This window comes from Bufo gargarizans, unplaced genomic scaffold, assembly GCF_014858855.1.
Source record: "Bufo gargarizans isolate SCDJY-AF-19 unplaced genomic scaffold, ASM1485885v1 original_scaffold_1577_pilon, whole genome shotgun sequence".
NCBI classification, from domain to species: domain Eukaryota; kingdom Metazoa; phylum Chordata; class Amphibia; order Anura; family Bufonidae; genus Bufo; species Bufo gargarizans.
The window spans coordinates 79,983-97,563 of NW_025334419.1; the positions used below are offsets into that span (position 1 = coordinate 79,983).

Below are 17,581 nucleotides of genomic sequence, written 5' to 3' on the forward strand. Positions count from 1 at the left end.
ACGCATCACTGACACCCAACCAGGGCCCTCTCACTCCCCTGTACACATCACTGACACCTAACCACCTCCTTCTCATTCCCCTGTACGAATCACTGACACCCTACCACGTCTTCCTCACTCCCCTGTATGCATAAACGACACTCATCCACCTCCTTCTCTTTCCCCTGTACACATCAACACCCACCCAACTCCCCGGTACGCATCACCAACACCCAACCACCTCCCCCTCACGCATCACCGACACTCAACCCCCCCCCACACACACACACACACACGACTGACACTCAAACCCCCCCCCCTCACTCCCCTGTACACATCACTGACACTTAAACACCTCCTTCTCACTCCCCTGAACACATCACCGACACCCAACCAGTGCCCTCACTCCCCTGTACACCAGCCCGACACCCAACTGTTGTGCTTTTTCATAAGTAAATAATATTTATATCTAAAAATCCTTATTATAGTGGATTTCATTATACCCATAAGAGGCCATATTGTTATAAGATGGCCAAGAGAGGGTCATGGAAAGGATAAGATTTCTTCTCATGGATGTACCAGTCTGAGAAGAGGCATTCTTGTCTCCTTATAGATTACTAAGATAAGGATATTTTCTAGACGCAGCTGGTGCTAATTACCTCTACAGTTTGGCATCTATTAATGAAGCAGAAAATCTGTAATATCTATATACACGTATAATCAACCTTAGTTTTTGTATAAGAAAATCAATAGGACCTATGTATTGCTGTATATTAAATATTATGAAGGATATTTATGTCTGTTATATATATATATATTTCTCAATAGGAACACATACATTCCTAGAGTAAGATGAAAACTGTTTAAAGGGAACCTGTCACCAGGATTTTGTGTATAGAGCTAAGGACATGGGTTGCTAGATGGCTGCTAGCACATCCGCAATACCCAGTTCCCATAACTCTGTGTGCTTTTATTGTGTAAAAAAAACAATTTGATACATATGCAAATTAACCTGAGATGAGTCAGAGCTTGAAAATATGACTCTTCTCTGGTCACACAAGTAAGATATGACTCTTATGTTAATTTGCATATGTATCAAATCGGTTTTTTTACACAATAAAAGCACACAGAGCTATGGGGACTGGATATTGCGGATGTGCTAGCAGCTATCTAGCAACCCATGTCCTCAGCTCTATACCCTAAATCCAGGTGACAGGTTCCCTTTAAGTATAAACAGTGTTAATGAGTCTGTCTAGAGTAGCAGAGGAGGCACAGATATCTGTGAGAACAAAGTTCATTATATGATTACTGGTACATAAATCTGAGTATTAGAGGCGTGTGCGTTGCGGGAAAATGCACGATTTTTCTGCGCGAGTGCAAAACATTGTCATGCGTTTTGCACTCGCGTGAGAAAAATCGCGCATGTTTGGTACCCAAACCTGAACTTCACAGAAGTTCGGGCTTGGGATTGATGTTCTGAAGATTGTATTATTTTTCCTTATAACATGGTTATAAGGGAAAATAATAGCATTCTGAATACAGACTGCATAGTACAATAGCGCTGGAGGGGTTAAAACAAAATAAAAAATGGTTTAACTCACCTTAGTCCACTTGATCGCGGCCCGGCATCTGTCCTTTGTTGAATAGGACCTGTGGTGAGCATTGCAATAATTACAGGACCTTTGATGACGTCACTCCGATCACATGGTACGTCACCATGGTAAAAGATCATGTGACGTATACCATGTGATGACCGGAGTGACGTCAAAGGTCCTGTAATTATTGCAATGCTCACCACAGGTCCTATTCAACAAAGGACAGATGCCGGGCCGCGATCAAGTGGACTAAGGTGAGTTAAACCATTTTTTTTTTGTTTTAACCCTTCCAGCGCTAGTTTACTATGCATTCTGTATTCAGAATGCTATTATTTTCCCTTATAACCATGTTATAAGGGAAAATAATTCAGTGAATAGACTGTCACCTAGCAACCATGCGTGAAAATCGCACTGCATCCGCACTTGCTTGCGGATGCTATGCGATTTTGACGCACCCCATTCACTTCTATGGGGCCTGCGTCACGTGAAAATCGCACAATATAGAGCATGCTGCGATTTTCACTCAACACACAAGTGATGCGTGAAAAATCACCGCTCATGTGCACAGCCCCATAGAAATGAATGGGTCAGGATTCAGTGCGGGTGCAATGCGTTCACTTCACACTTCGCACCCGCACGGAAAACTCGCCCGTGTGAAAGGGGCCTTAAGGTTCAATATGTCATCTGAATAGAATGTGAGAAAGTTAAAGGGAACCTGTCACCGGGATTTTATGTATTGAGCTGAGGACATGGGTTGCTAGATGGCCGCTAGAACATCCACAATACCCAGTCCCCATAGCTCTGTGTGCTTTTATTGCTTTAAAAAAACCGATTTGATACATATGCAAATTAACCTGAGATGAGTCCTGTATGTGATATGAGTCAGGGACAGGACTCATCTCAGGTTAATTTGCATATGTATCAAATAATTTTTTTTACACAATAAAAGCACACAGAGCTATGGGGACTGGGTATTGTGGATGTGCTAGCGGCCATCTAGCAACCCATGTCCTCAGCTCTATACCCAAAATCCAGGTGACAGGTTCCCTTTAAACTTGGATATTTAACCCTTACTAATAGCTTAGGTAATATTGTCACATAGGGGTAAATTAGTAACTTTACACCAACAGCAGAAACGCATTTTGGGTAATACAATGACATCACCGTCATTATCATATGTACACGCCTAGCCAACAATGATTGGAAAACTCCAAGTTAGGAAGGTGTGACTAACTGATAAGTTTGTGATCATAAACCCCCCACACACACACGCGAGGAAAAAGGTGAGCAACAGGAAGAGACAGGGGGGGGGGGGGGGGGGGGAACAGGGAAAAACAGAGAAACAAAGCCCAGGAGAAAGATCCCAATGACCAGAACAGACTTTGGAGCCAACTTCCCTTAGTCTCTGCACATCATCTGCATTCTCGGGTAACGTATAACTTTATTCTGTGTGGTGTTGATATAAATTAGCCTAATATTTATGGTGGATGTATAGTTGTTAAAAGTGCTACATCAATTTTGATACTATTCAGTAAAGATGCGTATTACTGAATAAAAGATCTAAATATTGAGGAACTCTCCGATTGGAATAATTTCGTTCCATAGTCAATACCAGGCTTGATAATTTATGTTATGTGACAATCCTACCCGAATATCCGAGATTTGTCATAGTTTTGTGCAGAGCAAGGGTTCGTATCTATTGTTAACATTGAGTTTTATATCTGATGACTGTGGCCGAGACGGATCCTATTACATTTTATGTTTCTCTCTCCTTCTGTACCAGTTTGTAACTCATCTTGTTTATGATTAGTACAATTGTCTGTTATGTATGTGCACCGCTTATCATATGTACAGCGCTATGGAATGAATGGCGCTAAAATAAATAATAATAATGTTTGAGAGGTACCGTGTATATGTTGGTCTTTGTATTAGTGCCATCTAGTGACGAGTTTTGGGTACTGCATATCACTATATTATTGACATATTCATTAAAGGGGTTCTGCAGTTAGTTTAAACTGATGATCTATCCTCTGAATAGATCAGCATCTGATTGGGGGTCCGACACCTGGGATCCCGCCAATCAGCAGCTCCGCGGCCTGCTCACCGTTTACCGCTGGCCCAGTGACATCACAACTAGTATCAACTGGCCTGGGCGCGGCTATGCTCCATTCAAGTGAACACATCGACACCCAACCAGCACCCACTCACTCCCCTGTACACATCAGCAACACCCAACCACCACCCTCACGTCCCTGTACACAAGCGCAGCATGTTCCACATGTCCACTCTTCATGGAGATCAAGGTTCTGGGGGACAGGACCTCAGGGCATATTATCCTAATGCAGTTGTTGTTCCTGAAGAGTCTCTGTGCCCTCTTACGTCTCCCCTACAATTTGCCATGAACTGGAAGCTATGAATTTTAAGATCTCAGACAGACACTTACATCCCATCTACTAGACAGTGGAAGGGTGACCCCCTTACCTCCAGGCACCTGTGCACATGGTATGTCTTCCCTGGAGCGGACACCTCACCTGGAGGGGTAACAGGGCGCTCACCTAGCACAGGATGAGAATGAACAGACTGCACACCAGGGGCCCCGGCTGGGGTGACAGACTTCTGAGATGAGCGCAGCCTGCAGTCTACATTCACCAGACACTACTTCACAGAGATGGAGGCGGTTGTAACTTCTGAGCCCCAGGAGGAGGGCAGCAGCCGGGGCACCTGGGGGTATGACTGGCACAGCACAGGAACATGCACACAGGTTAGCAAAGCAGTGGCAGATATGAGGCCTACAGGGCTGGTTACAGAGAGGCCACGCCCAGAGACAGTGCAGGTTAAAAGAGAAATGTACAAACACAGAGTACTTACAGATGACAACTAACCTGTACTGGCAGCGCGCTGCGAGCTCTTCTCTACCAGTAACCGGCTGAATTAACAGAAACATAAAAGGCATTAACAGAGGAGCAAACGTGCGCCCCGAACACCCCCCACCCAGCACGATCCGAGGCGCACCCACTTCTGCACCAGCATGGCCACCAACAGTCCTGGCCTTACAGTAATTATCCCCGCTCTGGAGTGCTTGACTGCCCCAAATTTACCAACACAAATGCAGGCAAGTATGCACTAGGGGTCGCTCACGGCATACAGATCATACAGATCATACAGCCTGCACTAGGGGTCGCTCACGGCATACAGATCATACAGCCTGCACTAGGGGTCGCTCACGGCATACAGATCATACAGCCTGCACTAGGGGTCGCTCACGGCATACAGATCATACAGCCGCCCCTAGGGGTCGCTCACGGCATACAGATCATACAGCCTGCACTAGGGGTCGCTCACGGCATACAGATCATACAGCCTGCACTAGGGGTCGCTCACGGCATACAGATCATACAGCCGCCCCTAGGGGTCGCTCACGGCATACAGATCATACAGCCTGCACTAGGGGTCGCTCACGGCATACAGATCATACAGCCGCCCCTAGGGGTCGCTCACAGTATACAGATCATACAGCCGCCCCTAGGGGTCGCTCACGGTATACAGATCATACAGCCGCCCCTAGGGGTCGCTCACGGCATACAGATCATACAGCCGCCCCTAGGGGTCGCTCACGGCATACAGATCATACAGCCGCCCCTAGGGGTCGCTCACGGCATACAGATCATACAGCCGCCCCTAGGGGTCGCTCACGGCATACAGATCATACAGCCGCCCCTAGGGGTCGCTCACGGCATACAGATCATACAGCCGCCCCTAGGGGTCGCTCACGGCATACAGATCATACAGCCGCCCCTAGGGGTCGCTCACGGCATACAGATCATACAGCCGCCCCTAGGGGTGGCTCACGGCATACACCCCTCCTCAGGACCCCCACCAATCAGCTTGATGAAGAGAATGCCGTGCTCCGTGTGAGCACAGCCTTCCCACCACTGTTTACCTGCTCACCATTTCACTTCTATGGGACAGATCTCTGTTAAAAAGTGTATAGGAAGGAGCCGTCCATAGAAGTGACTGGAAAGCTGGTGAACACTGAAGGGAAGGCTGCGATCGCACGGACCACAGCCTTCTCTTCAAGCTGCTGTATGGGCACACTGCATGGCTCAGAAGGAAAGGAGCGCCATGTGGTTTCTAGAGGGCAGAATTTGCTGGAATGGTTTTTGGGTACCATGTCACATTTGAATGCACAATAAGAAAGGCACCTCTACAGTAGAAATGCCCAAAAAGTGACCCTATTTTGGAAACTACACCCTCAAGGAATTTACTGAGGGGTGTACAGGCCATTTTGACCCCACAGGCTTTTCATAGAATTTAGAAACACTTTGCTTTCTTTCAATAAAATGTTGCATAAGCCCCCAATTTTCATTTTCACATGGGGTAACAGGAGAAAAAGCACCCAAAGTTGGGGTTGTCTCACTTTAGCAAATTGCATTTATTATGTAGAGGAAAGCACCAGCCTGTGTGCGTTCCCACAGTCACTGCCTTTTCCTATAGTGTGCAAGCACGACCACAGCTGCTGGAATACAAGGTGGTCGTAACCAAGGAAACGTGCCTTGTATAACGGGATGGAAAAATGAAAGTCAGCAAAGGAGGCAACATGGAGAAGCGCAATACATTTTAAAGGGCCATTCATTTCCTGTAAATCCAGCCAGGGTTACACAAACATAGAAGTACAAGAAACTATTAACAGACTGGTACACTAGGGGTAGAGACCCTGCCCGCAAGAGCTTACAATCTATAAGGGAAGCACACAGTAGGTGAGGGCCTGGTATTAACTGCATTTACATGAAGTCAACATTTCCTCCTGAAAGCAGCATCGGCCCATATGTGGTGGTAAATTGCTGTTTGGGCACGCGGCAGGAATCAGAATGGAAGGAGCGCCATATTGTTTTTCGGAGGGCAGATTTTGGTGCAACGGTTTACGGGCGCCAGTGCAGCCATTTTCAGACAACATTTTCTTCGAGGTTAACATTGCTTCTATTTTGGTCACATACGATTTATCACTTATCAAGCTTTTTGGGAAGCAGGATAAAGAGAAGGCAACACCTCTGCCATTTCAGCGAACATCGTGCGGTTAAAGTGACGTTTCCTTCATTCTGCTGGTCAGGACCATTACAGAGAAACCAATTTTAAATAATTTTTTTACGTTTTACCACTTCTACACAAAGCATTTTTGAAAAAGAATGCAGTGTCATTTTCTGAGCCATATTTTTCTGCCGATCGTCTTGTGTGGAGGCTCATTTTTTGCTGGATGAAGTGACGTTCTCAGTGGTACCATTGTGGGGTACATTGTACTTTTTGATTGCTCCCTACTACACAGTTTTTTTTTATGCCTTTCATCTGACAGGGTAGAGAGGGTATCAGCAACCTTTGGCACTCCAGCTGCTGTGAAACTACAACATCCAGCATGCACCCTTACTCATCTGTTCTTGTAAGTCCCATAGAAGTGAAAGGAGCATGCTGTGATTCGTAGTTTTAGAACATCTGCAGTGCGGGGAGGATGCTGATCCCTGGGGTGATATTTTTTTTAGAGCCGGTCATTACGGACAGGACAATACTTTTTTTTTTATTGGATAGGGCTTGATGAGGGGAAAGGGTGCTTTTTTTTCCCCATTGGAAACTTCATTTTTTTAATTATCAAATACACAGACAACTTATTTTTGTCCCACTGTGGGACATTAACTTTCAGGGGTCTGATCCACTCTACAATGCATTGTGTATTGTAATGTATTGCCAGTCATTGTAATACACCGACAGGGTGCCTATGAGACTTTATCCTCGGGACTGGATCTCATGGGGTTCCATAGCGGGTAGGCTCTGACACCCATTTAAGGCATAGGGCTGCCTTACCTGTCATCGGGTCACAGTCATCGCAGCCCTCTCCCTCCACAAACCCTGTGCATGCCGCGTTCAGTGGTGACCCAGCATACAAAAGGTTACTGCACGGGCACCTGTGTTGTCACCGGTGGATGCAGCAGGGCCCCTGCTGCTGATTTAGTGGGTGTATGGCAGCTGTCAGGGAGTCACTTCCCACTGTGTTATACAAGTACGGGGGATGTCAGGAAGGGGTTAAGGAGACTTCAGGTCTTCCCCTCTGGGGCTGACATGCAATTCTGTGTCCACATCTACCCGGAGGGCCCCTTAATCGCCTCTCCTCACTGGACACTTGGCACAGCTGAGCATTATCTGCAGCCACCGCTAGAAAAGCCAATACTAAGAAGAATGAGCAATGAGGAATATAAGATCTGCTCGCCTCCATGTTAGATGCACAAACGCAGGGCTGACTCCCAGGGATCACAAGTAAAAAGCGCAGAACGTTCAGCACCAGCCAAAAATACATAAAGTCTCTACTTCTATACAAAAAAAAAAAAAAAAAAGTAAAAATATCTTGCTTATGCGTTTCTGGTGAAATCGGCCTTAGTCATAGTAGTATAAAAGAACTAGCTTGTTTAAACACACAAGGGACACTGGGAAGAGACCACGAAACGTGGCAGGGGATGTGAAGGCACTACAGTATACAGCTAACCCTTCTATAGAGAATAGACTGAGGGAATAGCGTCTCCACTGAACGCACGCTGTAAATATCTGCTAGATTGGTTTTGAATTCCTACCGTGTGAGCGCCGGCAAGGCGATATTCAGAAGGCCTCACGACGGAGCACAGTCCCCCTTAGGTGCAGCGTACGGGTCTGGTAGGTATTCACAAAACCCTGCACCTGAGAGACTTGTGGGCGGGGGCCTCCTGGCCTACACACTAGGGGCGGGGGCCTCCTGGCCTACACACTGACAGGCTCCTATGTGCTCTCCTACCAGTATACTAAGTGTTTTTTATGTCCCGAGATGAAATAAGGAATTTTTGACGAGAGCTGAACATCCTGCTTACAATAAGATAACTGGTTGGTATGGACACACGGACAGTCCTGTCCACAGTAGTTTTAATTTAACAGGCCAAGAAACCACACAGCGCAAGCGCCCAGGCCTCCCCCACACACACACAGACCCCAAGGACTCTACACACAGACACCACATAGGCCCCAGGACACATACAACCCCTATGAGCCCCAGGGTCTGTGCAGTTACAGACATGGTACATACTACAGGTTTGTCACCATGGAGAGTCTAGAGGGGTGACCTGCTGTGGATGCTGGGCGTGATAGTTCAGTGAGAGAAGAAGCTGGTCCTGGTCACACAGGTAACTTTATTGAGCATGAAACATTAAGCACATACATGACATATCCGTGCTTCAGCGCATCCCTTGTAAACGGTGACACTGAAGGCCTGAAATCTAGAGGACAGACCATGAGCCACAGGAGACATTACTGTCTAGAGCACACGAGAACCTGACCCTAGACATCCGAGGTCAGACGGCCCTGCGGCAGTGATGGCCTAGAATGCGCTGTGTTCATAGACAGTAACGCTGAGAGTCTGGAGCAGCCATGGAGTACGCAGTGCCGTCAGTGGCACTGACAACACCAAGCACTGCCCAGCCAGAGCCTGGTCACCGAGGGGCCGGGATTTAATGCAGCAACTCTCCGTACACAACATTGAACCAGCAGAAGCCCTACATTACAGAAAATGGCAGGGGCCTTCACCAAACTTGCTGCAAGTTTGGGGACATATATATCCAACAGCTAAGGCTGTGAGGGCCCCTGAAGAAAATAAATGCCACTTGCCTCAGATTGAACAGGGCAACACAGACTCAGCCTGTGCTAGGGCAGTGCTACGGGGAGAAGAAAAAGGCTGGTTTTAGAACAGTTTCAGTAACTGGAGTGAAAGACATGCAAAACTGATAGAACAGATGTAATTACTAGGCAAAGCTCCTCTGAACACAATGCCGTCCTCCCACTTTCTGCACGGTAGCTAGACCTGTAAAAATGGCTGCCAGAGGCCTCCCCACAGATGCCCCTAGATGGATCTGTAAAGTAGGACGTGAAGGCAATCGCTCTGGACGCAGGTTAGTACAGGTGCAGCTAGAGGGGACACACTCCATGCAAGCAGCCTGTTACTTGGTAGACGAGGAGCAGCGTCTGCGTGGAACATGCAACTGTACAAACCTTGGAGCAGCTCCGGCAATTAATAAGAAGTCAGAAGGGTTTCTCTCGTTTTATTACATAATGCGCAAGTGAATACAGAGGTTGGAGGATATCCAGATACAACAAACTGATACTGCCCTCACCAACCATAGTTGGGGACCAGGAGTCCAACAGCCCTGGGAGGAGCTGTGAAGGCGTCACCTTACATATAGCAAAGTAATGTCACACAACTTGCCTTGTGGTGGTATTTGGCGCCTTCACAATTAAACGAACCATATTTACTATACGCCACTTCTAAAAACCTAGATGGGAAAGAAGCCATACAGTATAAATTGTGACATCAGCAAAGTGTCCGCTCTCATGTCCCTGAACTCTCCCTCCCCAGAAATAAAAATACCCTCCCCCGTGTAAAAGAAATGTCCAACAGTTCCTGGTATGCGGGGAGAGATGGAGCGTGGCTATTTACACAGCACAAGGTGAGAAAGGGTTAATCTCCAAACCTATTTATCGTGCAGCATGGTCAGTAGCGGCCACCTTGAGACATGACAGGAGGTCGCATTCCCATCAGTGGTCGAGGGGGCCCACCTTGGAATTGTGGGACCATAGGTGGTGCTTGTCCAAAGGGAGGTATTGCCCCTGGGTGAAATCCTGGCATGCCTTGGTGCGGGCTCCCAAACTGACCTGTGGAGAGAAGGGTGCATGAGATGGTGATACCACAGACAGAACATCAGCTCGGCAAATGGCAAAAACCAGGTGAAGTCTTCTCCAGGATATCAATGCTGTACAGCAGAATTTACTGATCCCTCAAGAAGAGGCCGCATCAGAGATCCTCTGTACGTCACTGAACATTATGCCATAACACAGTATAACAGGGGAGGCCCCTTTAAGACGTCATATATAAATGTACGAAGCTCTTAAGCATCCCGACTGGTGAGGGCACAGTATAGAAGCTTCACTCTCCCTATTCACCAGGCAATCTGCTCTTTACTGGCAGGTATCAGTACTATACACTCACCATGATGGGGCATTGGATGCCTCATGCCAGGCTGCTGCGGTGGGATGCCAGGCTGTGGTGCCATCATAGCTCCAAGAGGGGATGCAAGACCTCCCATGGGTGCCTGTCCTGGCCGAGGCAGGTTACGCTGGTATTTCAGGAGCTGAGCACGCTTCTCTTCCTAAAAAACAGCAATACAAACATAAAGGGATCCATTAGAGCAGGCAAAAAGTTTCACACACTAAAGCAACTGAAAGCAGCATTTAACAATGTACAGCCAATGAGCAAGAGCAAAGGTTACACAATAGGCGACACAGGGTCCTAGAGGTATGGCAGTTATTATGTGGTAAAGAGTCGGGACTTACCAGTGATATATCCTCATCTGGATGGATCAACTTACTAGTAGCACTAGTAGTACTCAGGGTAGCGGGCTTACTTGTTATGGAAGCAGCCGGTTTAGCAGCAGTGCTATTTGTGGTGCTAGTGGTTGACATGGTTGACTGAGTGTAAGCGGGAAACGTTGGTTTAGGAGGTTCTGATGTTGTAACTGTGGCACTGTTCAAGGGCTTAAAGTCTGTGCCCACCGGTCCGGCCACTGTCGCTGGAGCCTGCCAAGAGAAACCAGACAGACATTCAAGTAACCAAGACTAAGGCGACAAAGTACATAGCAAATCCGGACCAGCACACGCCACGGCAAGTGTAAGCTGGACCAGCACACGCCACGGCAAGTGTAAGCTCTACCGGCTGCCGAGGTAGACTAAGCAGACTGGTGAACCAGTCCCAATCCACGATAGCATCTACAGCAAAGATCACTAATCCAACACAAGCGTCTTCAGCATGCACTGAACTCCCAAAACCTGGAGGAACTTACAAAAACAACCCCATGGACTGTGTGAACAGAAGGAAGGATCTCCCTCCTGAGACATTAAAGCGACCCTCTGGTTCAATAATAAAAAATAAAAAAACACAACAACATTCACCGACAACCTTTTCAGCTGCAGATCTTCGGCCATCCCACATGGCTGCACCACTTCTCAGACCATCTGATGCATTCAGAAGTCACACGAGCAGTGCTGGCCGATCTGAGGCCAAGGCTGTGCAAGTATTAAGTGTGGTGGACTGCTGAATGCTCCATCAGCTGGTCGGAGCAGAGCCTGAGAAGATGAAGACGGCACAAGTGCTCAGTTCGTTCCCCAGTTAATGTTTTTTTCCTAGAACCGGAGGGCCCCTTTAAGTGGGTGCTCTGACCGCAGCAGATGGCAATTCTCATGGCCTTCACTAATGTATTCTCTGTGTTGCCTCCTCTTCTGGCTTCATTCATTATTCGATTACATTACATAAGTCTTGTTTCCATGGTTACGACTACCCTGTGGTGGCCGTGCATGCATACAAGAGGAAACAGCACCAACCTCTCTGGTAGCAGAGACCGTGGGGGCACAAACAGACCAGCACCTTTTCCAATAATGTGCAAGTACGACCACCGCTGCTGGATTACAGGGTCGTAACCATGGAAATGAATCATGTATAAGGAGATCGAAAAATTAATTAAGCCAGCAGAGGCGGCAACATGGAGAATCACAATACATTAGGAAGGGCCTGGTATTAACTGCAGCTACATAACTACCACTCTCAGAAGTGAGGAGACCCCTTTAAGGCTGTATTACAGGCTAGTGAGGCATGGACCTCCGATACGGTGTCGATAGAGTGCAGTCACATGCCATATTACGGTGGAATTCACACAGCCTCCGAACGGTCCCGTGGGCAATAGCCACTAGTCCAAGGCTGTCGGTGGATGTACTAGAAGGAACACATTCATGCACTAACGGGCAGTAAAAGCAACGCATGCATTAACCCTTCAGACTGCAGTGTAAAACAAACAACTTCCACTATTTAAAGCTTGTCAGTAAATCAACAGAAGTCCAAAGGGTTAATATGTGAAGCAGAGACTAAATACTGCAATCTCCTGCATACTTGTGCAGCACTAGGAAAGAGCACTTTAGCGGGTGCAGAGAGGCCCTCTGAGCCGGAGGACGAGGAGGTGGAACTGGTGACTGGTGATCCCATCTGCAGCACAAAGAGAGGAAGCAGTGAAGAGAGACCGCTGGAGACCACCCTCGTTACCCCAACACTCACACAGAGCCGCCCCTCGTTACCCCAACACTCACACAGAGCGACGGCTTCTATCTTTGGCCATCTCCAGGAATATAATGTACAGAGGGGACACAGAAGCATGTCCTACAGCCCCCTGTCACTACCGCCATCAGTTCAGCTGCCATTCTGGTTGAGAAATAGGTCTGCGCCACAACACACAGGATACGTCTCTGCTCAGTGATTCTTACCTGTCCAGCACTGGGGAATAGTGGCTTGGGCACAGAGGACATGGATGGGGCAGAGGTACTGGGAGGTGGAAGTCTGCTAACACCTGGAGCCGAGATGGGCTGACCCTGAGTAACAGCAGGGATCCCTGGACGAGGGCCCATCGGTGGCGGCACACCTAAAAGGTAGAGAAGACACGTTATTAAAGAGATCTTAACCATGAAGCCGAACCTTCCCAGCCAAATCCACACACCTGGAGGCAAACCAGCCATCATTGGGGGGATTCCCGGGCCATGGTGATGCATCAGGCCACCCATCTGTAACATGCTGGAAAAAAAAAAAAGGAGAGAAGGCGTCAAACCCAGGTAAATGGCTTTATACCAAAACAGTAAAGCAAGAGCAGATACTAACCCGTGAGGCATCCCTGGCATGCCGGGCGGGATCCCATGCATCAGTGGCACAGTGGGCATTAGAGGAGGGATTCCTGAGAGAAACAGAAGACTAGCTGTAAGAGGATCCATCACCAGCAGCACAGGCTCTATGGGGGGCATTTACCAAAGTTCGAGGGGCACAGTCATGCATGAGCTTCCCTCGGCCAGACACCAGTGTAAATGTGAGATTCTGGCGCACTGAGGGCTAGGCATCGGCTTGTAGATTTGGAGCACCAGTCTTGATAAATGCCCCTCTCTGACCCAGTATACTGCACCTCGTAGACATTAGGGCTCATTCACACTTTGGTATGGACGCGCCAGTTCTTTTGCAATCCGTTCCGTATGGTCTTCCAGGTTTATCTGTATCTGATACAGGATAAAACCTAAGACGTAGATATTGACGACTTCTTCTCAGGATTGGTCATCAATTTCAGATGGGTGAGGTTCTGACACCCAGACCCCTGCCCAGTGCGGCTGCCTTACCCACGCGCCTCCATTTAAACTATTTTGGGACAAATTGTGGGTGGCTGAGCTCCATGAAACCACATTCCCCAACAGCAGCTTGTGATTTGTCATGAAGCAGCAACGCACCTGCCAACACCTTCCTTCAGCGCTCCCGACTGCCTCATGGAACGCATTCGAGGTTGAAGCAGAGGTGTCTCAGTAATTGTCGCCTTGTGTGGCATGAATTCTAGAAATAAAGCGCATTCTGGATACCAATAGACTGCCTTGATCTCTCCAGCTGAACACACGGAGTTGGTGACCCCTTGTGCTTCCACTGCAAGGACTCAGGTCTAAGGATCCCTAGACCCAAACTTCATCCCCCCTAATAATTTGAGAATAGTTTCCTGGATTTGCTCAAAGAAGAAATTCTCCTGGCTAAATTGCTGGTGAGGTTTGTTGCTCAGATGTCAACATTCATGGCTTCCACTGGGAACTGACCTCTGACATCAGATCATCATTGATGATCCTGGAAACTGAGCCAACGGAAAAGCCTCATCTATGTGCTAGAACAATGACTGACCCGACCATCCTCCACGGGTTTCCCTGAACGGGGGTCACTGATTCCCTACCCCATATAAACTGCTTGGCCCAAACTTTACTTTGTGGTAGGAAGGAGCATCACCCCCCATCTACAGCAATCATCCTCTCAGGGATTTCGTGAGGCTTCTTTTCTTCCTTTGTAAGGAATTTCACGACAGAAGGAAGCGCCAGGTCCTGCACTGTACCGGGCTCGCCATCCAGTCACTTCCATCAGACTGACCTGCTGCTGCGTGTCCTATATCCAAGCTCCCCTCACTGACCTCTAAGGCTACTTCCACACTGGTGTTTTGGCTTTACGTTTGTTAGATCCGTTCAGGACTCTCACAAGCGGTCCAAAACGGATCCGTTTTGCCTTAATGCATCCTGAATGGAAAAGGATCTGCTCAGAATGCATCAGTTTGCCTTCGTTCCGCTCCGGAGGTGGACACCAAAACACTGCTTGCAGCCAGACGGATCCACCCCCCATTGACTTTCAATGGTGCTCAAGATGGATCCATTTTGGCTATGTTAAAGATAATACCACGTGCCCAATCTATGAGAACCAGCACCTGGGACCGGGCGCTCACCTGGGGGCATGCCTGGAGCTCCTGCTAATCCATGCAGACCGGGCATGTACCCCTGCTGGGCCTGCATTTGAGATGGGAACGCGCTGGATGGCCCGGACTCATCGTCATCTTCATAATCAGAGTCATCCTGTTTCTTCTTCTGTCCATCAGCTGGGAAGAACACACGACAAGAGGCATCATGAGAAGACTATTAAACCTACAAACACCTCTCGGTCCAACCTAGACAGCAACACATACCACCTGTATAGTATCTGATCTATAAACAGAAAAGCAAGTGGAGATAATATATCAAAATATCACTTTATTCTCGAAAATAATAAATAGGGGAAAAGACAGGATGGTATACAGAGAAACATAGGGCAGTATACACAATTGCGAGACCATGTGTCTCCACACAAAAACAGGCATGGATGACCTACAGGTCAAGATAATTATGGTGCATGGACAACCAATACTGCATAGCAAATAATAAAATTAACCCAGCAAGGGGTATATGCTATAAAGCAGAATCAATGAATCACTGATTGTCCATAGACATCACATCAAAAAATCTATATACATAGACATCCAAGACTAAGACATGTATAATAAATGTCACAATTAAAATCGGTCACTGGATATCAAGGTATGATCGTGCCCCACGGATGGTATCCTGGGCCTAATATGGATGTGATATGGGACCATGTATAGATATACCGTAGTACTATACGTGGAACGTACCTGAGGACATGATGAACACAAGAGGTAAGCCCAAAGCACAAGACCTTGACGCGCGTTGAGGTCTTGTGCTTTGGGCTTACCTCTTTTGTTTATAGATCATGAGAAGACTGACAGTGGCTAGCCAGACATACCTTGTGTCTTCTGCTCAAGCATTCTCCTCCTCTCCTCCATGTCTTTTTCAGGAATGCCTTCCATGCCATAGATTTCCAGCTCGATGTCTGTCCTCCCAGGGATGGCGTTGGGCACAGCATCGATGGTCTCCTTATGTACCTAGAGAAAAGATCAGTCATCAGGCACACAGACGGACGCGACACCCCCACCGCGGTATGGGACGGGTGGGAGACGGGGCTCACCTGCATACAGTGGATGGCCAGGCCTGGGCCGGTGTACAGCTTCTTGTGACAGATGTGGCATTTGAAATGCTTGGCCTTCTGGTGCTGGATGAGGATCTTCTCGTCATCGAAGTCTCGGTTGCAGTACCTGGCAGCCCGTTAAGGATCCTGAATCATCTAAGATACTGCATGTTGTGAGTGGAGCAATGGAAGCAGCAGCCAGGTGTGCAGGCTCAGCCCCCGTGGCCATGAGCAGACAGCACATCCCTGGGGGTCCCACAAACCCCTGGGGCCATGAGCAGACAGCACAGCCCTGGGGGTCCCACAAGGCAGGTAGCACTGCATCCGCCTCTGAGCTGCCGACCTAAGCAGGACCACCCAGCATCACCAGAGCGGTGTAGTGTGTGGGTGCACCAGGAGGGCCCTGAAGTTCACCCTAACTGCACCCACAGAACGAGGCCCTACAGGCGAGTCACAGGCTCTGGTCCACTGATGCCTCAAAGGGCTATGCCAGTTAGAGAAAGTTACCCCACACCCAGTCCCACAGGACAGGAGCTAAATACCGATGGTAGGGGCGGCCGGACGGACAAGGGGGGCCGCGTACGGGGCTGAGGCCTGACGGAAGGCGGGGGGCACACACATCACAGGAGGATACAGGATATAACAGGGGCCTGTAGTCCTGAGGCCAACAAACTGACTTATGGGGAAACACTATGATGGTGGGAACGAGGCACGGATATCCAGGAAGGGGGAGGGCGAGGCACGGTTACCCGGGAGGAAGAGGCACGGTTATCCAGGAAGGGGGAGGGCGAGGCACGGTTACCCGGGAGGAAGAGGCACGGTTATCCAGGAAGGGGGGAGGGCGAGGCACGGTTACCCGGGAGGAAGAGGCACGGTTATCCAGGAAGGGGGGAGGGCGAGGCACGGTTATCCAGGAAGGGGGAGGGCGAGGCACGGTTACCCGGGAGGAGGAGGCACGGTTATCCGGGAAGGGGGAAGAGCGAGGCACGGTTACCCGGGAGGGGGGGGGGGGGTGAGGCACGGTTACCCGGGAGGGGGGGGGGGCACGGTTACCAGACGGAATAAGGATACCAGCACCAGGGCTTCAGCTGCTTCTTCTTCTTCCTTCCCATTCTGACTACGAATATGTCCGCAAAAAAAAACCTCCAGAGACCGAGGCCGTGAGTAGAAGACCCACCACAAAGAGCAGGCAAGATGGCGCCTAACGTTCCACACCGCCCACTACGAATCCCACAATGCACAGCGCCGCGGGCGGGAACACTGACGACACGCCCCAGAGGAGGAGCTACAAACCAAGCGTCACCGGAAGTGGAAGAAGGGACAAACTATTATCCAGTTCAAAAGGGGGAGGAGTAATACTATTACATATCTACAGGGGAGGAGTAATACTATTGCGTATCTACAGGGGGAGGAGTAATACTATTACATATCTACAGGGGAGGAGTAATACTATTGCGTATCTAAAGGGGGAGGAGTAATACTATTACATATCTACAGGGGAGGAGTAATACTATTGCATATCTACAGGGGGGAGTAATACTATTACATATCT

General features: G+C 48.6%; 1 protein-coding gene across 5 annotated transcripts; it reads right to left on the reverse strand.

The window, feature by feature from the left end:
• Positions 1–8,782: 8,782 nt before the first annotated feature.
• LOC122923411 (BUB3-interacting and GLEBS motif-containing protein ZNF207-like) lies at positions 8,783–17,255 on the reverse strand. 5 transcript variants are annotated; one of them, XR_006387289.1, is made up of 12 exons: positions 17,101–17,255; positions 16,030–16,156; positions 15,808–15,946; positions 14,957–15,106; positions 13,169–13,399; positions 12,939–13,093; positions 12,571–12,663; positions 10,965–11,207; positions 10,621–10,780; positions 10,106–10,286; positions 9,841–9,907; positions 8,783–9,292 (listed from the first exon to the last, which is right to left on the reverse strand). XR_006387289.1 is itself a non-coding variant. In XM_044274218.1 (11 exons), exons 1-10 carry the CDS (start codon positions 17,139–17,141, stop codon positions 10,126–10,128), a joined length of 1,500 nt encoding a protein of 499 aa, XP_044130153.1. In that variant the 5' UTR covers positions 17,142–17,255; the 3' UTR covers positions 9,661–9,907; positions 10,106–10,125. The 5 variants fall into 5 exon arrangements, 4 of the variants coding, with proteins under 4 accessions (XP_044130153.1, XP_044130155.1, XP_044130152.1 ...); XM_044274218.1 differs by lacking the exon at positions 8,783–9,292 and having other exon boundaries at positions 9,661–9,907; XM_044274220.1 differs by lacking the exon at positions 8,783–9,292 and having other exon boundaries at positions 9,661–10,286; positions 13,169–13,242; positions 13,327–13,399; positions 17,101–17,254.
• Positions 17,256–17,581: the final 326 nt, after the last annotated feature.